The 11,319-nt window shown below is 37.9% G+C and overlaps 1 protein-coding gene across 1 annotated transcript; it reads left to right on the forward strand.

Moving 5' to 3' along the window:
* The first annotated feature begins 3,124 nt into the window (after positions 1 to 3,124).
* syt4 (synaptotagmin IV) lies at positions 3,125 to 7,877 on the forward strand. Its single transcript, XM_051901506.1, has 4 exons — positions 3,125 to 3,422; positions 4,119 to 4,978; positions 6,021 to 6,141; positions 6,749 to 7,877. Exons 1-4 carry the CDS (start codon positions 3,389 to 3,391, stop codon positions 7,057 to 7,059), a joined length of 1,326 nt encoding a protein of 441 aa, XP_051757466.1. The 5' UTR covers positions 3,125 to 3,388; the 3' UTR covers positions 7,060 to 7,877.
* The last annotated feature ends 3,442 nt before the right edge of the window (positions 7,878 to 11,319 follow it).

Here is an 11,319-nt window from a genome sequence, read left to right on the forward strand (position 1 = left end):
TGTACCACCTGACCGCTGCAGATTCATTTTGGCGTTGATAGTGTTGCCATAGAAACGCATAATTCCCAGCCCGAGGACGTGAACAGCTCCCAATAGAACGTCACGTGTTGTCATCTCGAGACTACATGGCGTTTACACGGCATCTGTCTGGCCTTGTTTGTGTTCGTTTTTTTTTTTTTTTTTTTTTATTTCATGCCTGCAAACTGAGATAAGAGACTGGATTATGTTTCTTGTTGATTACCTGAGATACTACCTGTTTTCCTCGTTTTTTGGATATCTTTGTGGACAAACGATATCATGAGTTTTCTTGTTGGCCTGTCTTTAAAAACACTTTACTTACTGTACCTGGTGTATCCCTCTATGTTTGAATAAACTCCCGCAGTTGGGTTAACCCTACATGTGTCGTGGTGAATCGTTAATGATCAAAAAATAGAATTTGTCGTCACTCCCTCAGCCGTTGAATTAGAAACAGCGTCGCGTTAATTGTTTTTTTTTTTTTTTTTTTTCATTTACTAACAAGGTAATATTAGGGGAGACCAGGGATGGTTGTAATACTTTTTCTTTGAGCATCAGCAACTCAGTGGTTGTTTGTGCTAGATGTCTCAAATTTTGATAGCCTACATGGTAGCCACATTTGTCTACTACAAAGAAAACTCACTTGGATGTGTAGTACTGCACAATCACAGATTAGGCTATGTCATGTGAGTTAATTGTCAAAAACAAAGAGTTCCGTTGTTGCAATCTACCTCATTACTGGGGTGAGTTGTAACACTAGCTGGGGACAGATGTAACACTGAGAGGTAATTTGCTGAAATAACATCCACACTATCCAATTTTTGCATAAACATAATTGCACTGTAAACCCTAGCACTCAAAATAATTAACTAGTTTGCATAGGACAAACTTAAATTAAACAAATTAGTTCAGTCAAATCAACTTTTATGAGTATTTAGCACTTTCTTTTTCTTTAAAGTTCACAGAACTGATATATTTTAAGTAAACTAAAACATATTTTAAGTAAAATATATGAACTCATATATTTTAATTGTTCTTAACTTGAAATATTTGAGTACTGCCAGCTCTGCTTACTTAAAATTTAAATTTCTTAACTTAAAAAAAAATGAGGCAACTGATTGCCTCAAATTTTTTGAGTTTTGCCAACTAATTCAGGTTTACAGTGTGAAAGACAAAGAACAGTTTTGAACAACGTGAACGATTTAAACGGACAAAAAACATTATATTGAATTTTTTTAGAACTTAAATATAGCGCAAAATAGTTGTCTTGCGTGTTTGTGTGAGTGTGCGTGTACGTGTAGGCCTACTATATTCCTGTCACACAAGGGTTCAGTTAATATGTTTCCATGATCCACCTACTTTTATGTGAATTTTGAGATAGGCCTATTGCATAAAAAATGCTGGATGGAAACATCAAGATGCACATAAATTCTAATAATGTGCACAAAAAACTGATTGAGGCAGATCATTTTTAGGTAAAAAGATATGCGCATACACAAAGATGGAAACATGTACTGAATAAATCCCTTGATATGCAACAAAAAACTCACGTGACTTTGCCTCAACAGAGGATGGAATCGATAAATGGACTCATTAGAATCATCATAGGAGTTGATTGTAACATTTTTAATAAATGGTTACAACTATCCCCACCCCAAACAGCTATAACATAGCTAACTGTTTTAACATGTGGGTTTGAAGTTAGCATAAATACAAAGCATCAAATTAAACAAGACAAACAGCTACTTCAGGTCATGTAGGCCTAAGTTAAATAATTGTATCTACAATTCAATGATTGCTAGGCAAAAGATTACAATTTTTTACTTTCTTACCTGAAAATCATTTTTTTGGTCACAAAATGGACACAAATTTGCTCATATAGTCACATGCAATTTCTCCTGTGAGCTCAAAAATAAGATAGTGTATGATATTGATGACAAGACCACAGCTCTTTTCTAACCTGTCAAACTTACAGTGTTACATCTAACCACAAAACTCCTCAGTCTCCAAATGTCTCCATATTGCTACAAATGTGTATTATTTTTTTAAAAATGAAAATATGAAAAACTTACTAGATTTGCATTGTTGATAACTGTGGAAACTCATCATTACAGTCTGTGAAAAGGGTGGTGGTTCTATTGGAACTGAATGTTTACTTATACAGTTGCACTCTCACAGAAGAAAAAAGCATGTTATTCCAGTTCAGTGTGGCTGTTGCTGAAATCAGTGTTCATCTACAATCAAGAGTATTTACAAGATGGATTTTAAATGGCTTCATTTGGTTCTCAAACATTTAGAATTTTTTTTACTTGTTTTAAGAATATGTTCTTCAGTAAAAATGTTGAGAAAACAAAATGCATTTCTTAACAAAATAAGAAATATAATGTCAGTTTACATTTTGAATCATTTCAAGTTAAATTATTTAATATAATAATTTAAGTCACCACCACAAATGCTGAAAAAGGTGATCAAATAGAAGAGCTCTTTCTATTTTAGATTATTACAGTATTTGTTGATTATGGACTGATATACAGATTATATTAAATAAAACTTCAAACTGATTAAGAAAGATGTGAAGGTGACACCATCAAGCAGATTTTCATTGATGAGCATGAATATTCAACAGATGTTAAATGAGGACTAAGACATGTAGATGACAGGGTTGTTACCAATTCCAAGCTAAATTATGGCCTAAAAGACGTCAGACCATACACTGCTAGCAAAAGAACAAAATAAAAACAAGTCCACTACCAGTTTTTTATGTGTGCAACTAGAGATGTTTCGGATATATAATTTAAGGATATATAATCTTTATTGAGGCATAGGCCTATTGCTCCATTATCCATGTTATTTGATCAAATGTAACTTCTACTGTAGGAAACATAAAATGAAATTGTGTCATCAGCTCAGTTCTCCACGTTAATAGACCCACAACGAAGACCATTTCACCTGTACCTCTTTAGATACGTTTAAAAACACACACACACACCATGATTAACAGGCCTACACAGTGCGCAGGGCAGTGATTTCAGGCACTGTGTTCGTCAGAACTGCGTCAGAACCGATGAACTCACTAGAGGGGAGGGGATTAGGGAGGCGTCGCTTTTCAGGCACACTCATAACGCAGCAAGTATCAGCACTGGGTGGGTGTGAGAAACCTCTGGGAAAGGAGGAAATTCTTGTTTATTCTGTTTTGTTACAACAATAAACAGGCGTAAATTTTTAATTTACTACAACCATTAAATTATTCAGTCTTGTGTCTTTCTCCGCCTGAAGCGAAAGACGGGCGAGTGTAACGTGCGGTGAAAAATCGTGAGAGGCAGCGCGAGCTGGAAGCATCTCTTCAGGACCTTGGACAGAGCGCGCACATACAATGGCACCATTGACGACAGAAGAAGAACATTTCGGTGAGTAAATTGTTGTTATTTATCATTGTCGGTGAATGCATCGTATTTGTGCATGGTTAAATATCTCTTATTACATTTTTGGAAACGTGGCTCAGTAATGATTTCCCGATGCGCGGGCACAGACATAAATAGGCGCGTGCTATATTAGTAGCCTATGACATCACTGGTATATGAAAATGTTTGAAACGCGTCGAGATGCTTGTCAGCAGCTTTCAAAGATTACTTAATAGTCACAGAAGAGTACATAATTTGGTTTTTGAGAGAAAGACAAAAGGCTGACAGAGCACCTTAGCTAATTCAAGGGAGAGGTGCTGCACCCACCTTGAAAACGGACATTTCCATATTCCCAGAGACTACTGCATACCACATGATTGTGACTTCTTTCATAGCCAAAACGAAATTTACAGTCCTTTATAAATGGTATGATTTTAGAAACACTGACCTCCTGAGACCTTGTTCGGAGAGAAAAAGTGGCATTATTTTTCTTTTGTATTGTTTTGCTAAAACTGTGAACATCAACATATGTCAGTGTTTGTGTTGCATCTGATGCAAATAATTTTTATATAATCTCCATATTCCCTTACTGGTTGAATGTGTTTTAGTATTTCACGGCAACAATAAGACTGCATATATCTATAAAAAAATAGATAAATAGATTATTGGTATTTTTTTCTCAATTTCCTGTTTTATACATAGCGGAGGTTCCTGTGAGTGTGGCAGTGGTGAGTGTGTTTGGCCTGGTCTTCAGCGTCTCCATCTTTGCATGGATTTGCTGCCAGCGCAAAGCCAACAAGACCAATAACAAGACCCCACCCTATAAGTTTGTCCACATGCTGAAGGGGGTTGACATCTATCCTGAGAGCCTGAATGGAAAGAAGAAGTTTGGAGGAGAAAAGACACCAGAAGCCCATGGAAAACAGACCCTCAGTCCCACTGAGCGGCCAGAGCTCCATCTGGACCTGGAGAAACGAGATCTTAATGGAAACTTTACCTCCAAGCCACCAACCCTCCAACTGAAAGTACGTAGTTCCCCAGACCTGGACATCCCGTCTCTTCAAGCAGGCTTTGGGCCGGGTGGCAATCAGGAGGCTGGTACTCCAGAAAGCATCCTATCCAGTCAGACACCAACACCAGCCGTGGAAAAATCTCAGGACAAGGAGGGTGGCCTGGGGACTCTCTTCTTTTCAGTTGAGTACAACTTTGAGAAGAAGGCTTTCATGGTTCACATCAAGGAGGCACATGGATTGTCCCCCACGGATGAACAGTCGTTGACCTCTGACCCCTATATTAAGCTGACCTTGCTGCCTGAGAAGAAGCACAAGGTGAAGACACGTGTACTGAGGAAGACTCTGGACCCGGCCTTTGACGAGACCTTCAGCTTCTACGGAATCCAATATGCACGAGTTTCCCAGCTGGCTTTGCACTTCATGGTGCTGAGTTTCGACCGCTTTTCACGTGATGAAGTGATTGGAGAGACCCTTGTTCCTCTGGCTGACATTGACTTGTCCGAGGGGCGGGTCCTCATGAGCCGGGACATTATCAAAAGGAATGTCAGGGTAAGAATAGCTTTTTTTGTGTGTTTATTTGTCTTTATTTATTGTGTGTGTGTGTAAACTGTACTATAAATGTTAAAGTTAGTATCTGTTTATATATTTTATATGGACATGCTTGCATAGATTGCACAGCCAAGTATAATATGAAAGCACATAAATGTATCTTTGGAAGAGGAGAGAGAATTTGATTATTTTAAGGTCGACATTCCAGTCCCAGCTCATGTGACAATCGAGACAGTCAGTGGTTTGGTCTTGTTTAATGAGAACAGTCAATGACACACCCAAGCCCGGAAAGAGAAAACAATTAATGGTGTCTGTTTTTCCAGTTGGGTTAATAAATAGTCATTGCCATCCATCTTAAGACCCACAGGTTGTACATTTTTAATTGACCCACTAATGGACCACACATGACTCATTTCTGCCTTTACAGACTGACTTAGTATTTAATCTTATAATAAATAACATGTTTACAAAGAGTCTACACCAATTTTCTTGTCACATTTAATGCACTCCTTCATGCATAAAAGTCTTTGTTGGGGAATGGAAGGCCACGCACCTAATTTAAAGAATAGTGAGCAGGGCAGAAGTCATCATCTTTGACAAAATCTTGTTTTGGCAACACAGTTTTACTGTTATGCACATAAGAATTCACTCCATTTGAGCTGAAAGGAAGGCTGTTATGTTTCATTGGTGACTTTGACTGCATATAGTTAAACACACATAATTATGCTTCATCGGTTGAGAGACATTCTAAGTCATCGCCGTGGCAGCAGCAGAACCCTGCTGATGTGTTGTTGCCAAGGCAACATGCTGCCATGTTCACACATAATTGGAGGCATACATTGGTGTTGTGCCAAGGGAATGATTCACAGTCAGTTTCTTGTAACATTAAGGCACTGTTTAGAAGTTGTCCTCTCTAAACCTGCCTAAGGGTTAGTTGCCCAAACTTGAAATTATAAAAGAAACCATTTTGAGGTTTGTGATGCTGATTGTGTCCAAACCAGACAAAAACATGTAAATAAATGTCTTTCTTCTTTATCTGTAGAGGAGTGCTGGTCGAGGAGAGCTACTTCTGTCCCTATGTTATCAGTCTACCACCAGTACTCTGACTGTGGTGGTACTGAAAGCCCGTCACCTGCCCAAGGCTGACACCAATGGACCATCAGGTGAGGTCAGAGTGTGTGGGACAGATAGTAGTGAACATTAGCAGAAGCATCATGCTTAATATGGTGCATTTTAGATAGATAGATAGATAGATAGAACCATTGATAGAACATTTTATGTACATTTTATGATGGATCGCCTCTATTAGTACCAGTGTTATTTTATTAGCTTTGAGATACTATAATATAGTTTTTCTTAATATTTTGAATTAGTTTTTATTTTTATATTTTCCATTTTCATTTTAAAGTTTTAGCAATTTGGTTGTTGTTGTTGTTGTTGTTGTTTCATTTTTATTAGTTTTTCATTCATTTGTTTTTTTTTTTTAAATATCTATATAGTTTATTATTTTTTGTTTTAGTCTTAGTTATTTTAGTACATCAAGTTAAACTTTCAAGCAATGAAAATATTTATTTATTATGGTTTTTATTTTAGTTTTATTTATTTTAGTTATAATTACCCTGAATAGTGCATCATTGTGTTGGCCACTTATGAAACACTTTGTACAGCAGGGATGTGATCTCCCAGTGCACAAAGTATCATTTCCTGTGCATCGACTGAAGTATTGATTTCTGTCTCACTGTTTATTTCTCTTACTCCCATCTTTTTTAGACCCTTACGTGAAGGTGAACTTGTTCCAGGGGAAGAAGCGAGTGTGTAAGAAGAAGACACACGTGAAAAAGTGTGCCCCCAATCCCGTCTTCAACGAGCTCTTCGTTTTTGACCTGCCCTCGGAAGATGGCCTGCGAGACACTAGCGTTGAGCTCCTCCTGCTGGACTCCGACAGAACATCCCGTACACCTGTCATCGGCCGGCTCCTTCTCGGCACCTCCTCCCCCGGCACTGCCGGCGAGCACTGGCGTGAGATCTGCGACCACCCGCGCCGACAGATCGCTAAGTGGCACGCACTGTCCGAAGACTAGCTCTGCTGGTTGCCATGCTGACAGATGTCCAGGAACTGTCATTGGAATTCATGGTTGAGTGGGCAGGATTTGAACTGTGGACTTGTCGCGAGTAATGTCTGTCAATCAACTGATTTCAGTCATCCAAGTCATATCATTGGGGTGGGGCTTCTTCTAAAGGGGGAGGCACCAGCTGAACCCGGCCAATTAATGATTCCAAAGACTGTCTCATATGCCCAATGCCGCTTTTTCTTCATGCTTCATATGAAACCTGATCGATCACCATCTTGTGCAGTACCGAATGTCATGTTGCTATTGCTGTTCTTCTCTACTCACTGTTATTGATACTCCTTTATGCGATACAATTAAAGAAAATCCTGGTAATGTGATGATGATGATGATGTAAATTAACTGAATGATCTGTTTATTTTTTAAAAGATGCTTTTATCTTTTGTTTATTCAAATGTTGAAATTCATTTAATCTCTTCCCTTTTATACTTGATTTCTCAACTTTGGTTTGTTTTTGCATTTTTTGCCTGGTGTTTTTGTAAGGTAACATGGTGTGGAAGCAGCCTAAATTAGGCACAAACAAGCAGAGACTGATGTATTAAAGCAGGACGACTGCACGAACTGAACAGGGCCGCATGCGGTGTGCGTGTACATGTGTGAATGTGAGCGCGTGCCTGTATCTGTGTGCGTACTGTATATAAATGTGTATGTGTGTGTTAGTTCAGTTCCAGTGGAGTGTGAGACAGAGTGTTGTTCTCTTCACTGTGAGCACAACGGTGGAAGTGATGTATATGTGTATTACTATAAAACATCAAGTTCTGAAAAAGAAATATAGTATGTCTCCTATGTCATTTAGTTAATCTAAATTCATTCCATCTGATCATTTTAATGTTATTTACTGTGATGACTAGGAAGTCTGAGTCAGTGGTTTTGCGTCACAGTCCAATCAATAATAGTGATTAGCATTAGAGAGAAAGAGAGAGATGATGTAATGTGAATAAATTAATACTTTTATTCAGCAAGGATGCATTAAATTGATCAAAAGTGACAGTAAAGACAATTATAATGTTACAAAATATTTCTATTTCAAACAAAGAATCCCGAATTTTGTGTTTCCACAAAAATATTAAGCAACACAACTGTTTTCCACATTGACAATAATAAGAATTGTTTTTTGAGCACAAAAACAGCATATTAGAAGGATTTCTGAAGGATGTGACACTGAAGACTGGAGTAATGACTGCTGCTTCAGCTATGCCTTCACATGTAGGAATAAATTACATTTTAAAATATATTCAATTGGAAAACAGGTCTTTAAAGATTGTAATAATATTTCAGAATATTACTGTTTTACTGTAACAGCTTTTTGATCAAATAAATGCAGCCTTGGTGAGATTATAAGAGAATTATTTTGAATGATAGTGCATGTTTCCTCCCTTCTCCTTTCTTATTTGAAAGCAGTCAGCAGGAGTTATAGTCCTCTGATGTATGACATCAGGATGAGCTCTATCCTCACAAAACCTGTCGGTAGGTTGCCAAGGCTTAGAATATCAAGAAGGGCCTGAATGTTCTGTTTTCTCCTTGGATCTGTGGCAAAATGAGCTAAAGCACTATTACTAGCCATCGACGTCAGTCCATACTGATGTGTCAGCACTCCAGGTTTCTAAAAACATGTGTTAGCAAACGCGTGAGCACCCACACTTACCATAAATAGCGAATTACCTCATAAGACGTTCACACAAACTTGTGAGACTCTAGAGCAACAAGAAAAAAAGAAGCTGAGAGACAGTTACTCAAAATGACACACATGCACTCAAATAAGCACACACACGGGCTGTCATGTTTATTGATTTCAGTCAAATTTATTTACATGACATTGCATATACTGAAGATTGATAAAGGAAAATAGTGTGATAAAAGGGAGATCACATACACAGAGGCTTGTGTGCATGACAGGTGAGAAGAGGAGAGAAACGTCAAAAGAGAGGAAATTTACACTGTAAACCCCAATGCTCAAAATAATTAATTGGTTTGAGTTGGACAAACTTAAATTAAACTAATAAGTACAGTCAAATTAACTTTTATGAGTATTTAGCAGAGTATTTTGTTCACAGAACTGACATATTTTAAGTAAACTGACCTGTTTCGTTGTTTTGAGTTTTGTCAACTAATTTTTTTTAATTTAGACAAACTTAAGTTTAACTGAAACTGGACTAAGATTTTTATTTCCCAGCATGCAGGATAATTTTAAGTTAAATGTATGAATTAGTTTACTCAAACATTTCAATTTAAGAACAATTAAAATGTATGAGTACAAAATAATGCTAATTCTGCTTACTTAAACTTGGAATTACTTAACTTAAAATTTTTGATGTAACCGATTGCCTCAATTTTTTTGAGTTTTGCAAACTTATTCGGGTTTACAGTGTAGAGAGAGGGCAATTGTAAAGTGACAGGAATAGTGAAAAAGGAGTGTGTGTGTGTGTGTGTGTGTGTGTGTGTGTGTGTGTGTCTTGTGGAGACAAGTAAAAGAATGAGATGACTGAAGTTCTGACGTGCTAGGCAATGCAATGATACATCAGAGAATAGGTCGGCATAAAGAGCACTGGGCAATGGTCAAACCACACACACACATACCAAACCATCAGACAGATCTGCCTCCACACCTGTCTGGCCAAAAAAATGGAGAGAATAATGTCAAAAGAGAGCTCAGACTCTATCATCAGTTTCTGCACACCTGAGAAACTGATCCTCTCAGTCACTGGAACTGCTGTGATGTATACTGCCTTCACTGAAAGCTGTTATGACAGACAGACGGAGAGAGACAGAAAGACAGATAGATAGATAGATAGATAGATAGATAGATAGATAGATAGATAGACAGATAGATAGTCCTTAAGACACTAACAGTTTACAGGCGGGAGACAATTAAGTTCACATTTAAAAGACATTAAAGACACTTTTCTACTGACTAAAGATGCTCAGGGTCCCTGATCACCTGTCTGAATATGTCATAGTCCTGCTGCAGGAAAACATGAGGACTGCAGATGTGGCCAGAGCAAAAAACTGCAATGTTTGTAATATAAGATGCCAAACACTAGGTTTTGGAACAAAGCTAATGTCTGAAAAGACCAGTCATGTCCACATTAGAGATCACCTCCTGCAGCCAGACACAAATCCCCACCCTGTCCAGTTCAGCTCTGCGGGAGCTGCAACATCAAGCTGTGACTCAGCTCAGACGTTTATGTGTGTGTGTGTGTGTGTCTCTGTGTGCGCACTGGGAATTTTTTATAGTGCTCAGATGTAATGGAAATGCATTTTAAATGAGGCGGTGTTTCATGAAACGACAAATGAAGGATTGCTGTCTCCTGGCTGTGAGAGAGGGCGAGTGAATGAGGCAAGGAGGTTATTGTCTAAACCGTTACATCTTTGACAATACAAAAGTGCTTTAATTTTTTATTGCCAATAAAGCATAAAATGAAACTGGGGAGTGAGGAACTTAAAAGTGTGAGAGAACATGAAAGAAATAGATGAAGTGATACAAAGTACAAATGGAAGAAGGTGGTTTTCTAGAACAGTTGGAACTGAAATAGTCATAAACTGATAGACAGAAACAAGGTGGAAATGAAAGAGAGGGGGGAGATAAAGACAAAGGGAAAGAATTAGAAAGAGATAAAAAAGGAGAGAACATTGTGTCTGCCAAGCAGTGTGTTTGACGGAGGAAGCAGATGAAATATTAGGGTGATGTGAGGCACGTGAGGTTGGGTCTCTGACTTTTTGGTATTCAGAGCAGCCGATGTCTGTCTCGTCAAGCAATAAATTATTAAATAGATGAAAATAAGATTAAACCACAGAAAAAAAAAGGACCACTATGATACAGGCTGAATATGACGATACGATAAGAACACACACATAGCAGTGCCTTAAGTTATTAGTAAAACTCACTGATGACACATTACATGTACATGTTGGTCGTGTTGCATATGTGCACAAAATCTACCAGTACTTTCAGATGTTCTATTTTTGCTACAGAAAATCTGTGGGGGCACCTGAAAAGGGCTGTGCACAGGAGATGCCCGCATAATTTAACAGACCTGGAACATTTTTGCAAGTTTTAGTTAAGGTTTTTAGTTCAGTTTTAGTTCAGGGGTGTGCACACTTATGCAGGTATTTCAAGTTTGTTTTTTTTTTTTTTTCTCTGAAATGTGCCACTTTGGTTTTCAGTGGCTTTGCATGTGTTGAAATTTTTACATTAAAGGTGCAAAAGTTCTG

Source organism: Ctenopharyngodon idella, chromosome 7 (assembly GCF_019924925.1).
Source record: "Ctenopharyngodon idella isolate HZGC_01 chromosome 7, HZGC01, whole genome shotgun sequence".
In the NCBI taxonomy this organism is placed as follows: domain Eukaryota; kingdom Metazoa; phylum Chordata; class Actinopteri; order Cypriniformes; family Xenocyprididae; genus Ctenopharyngodon; species Ctenopharyngodon idella.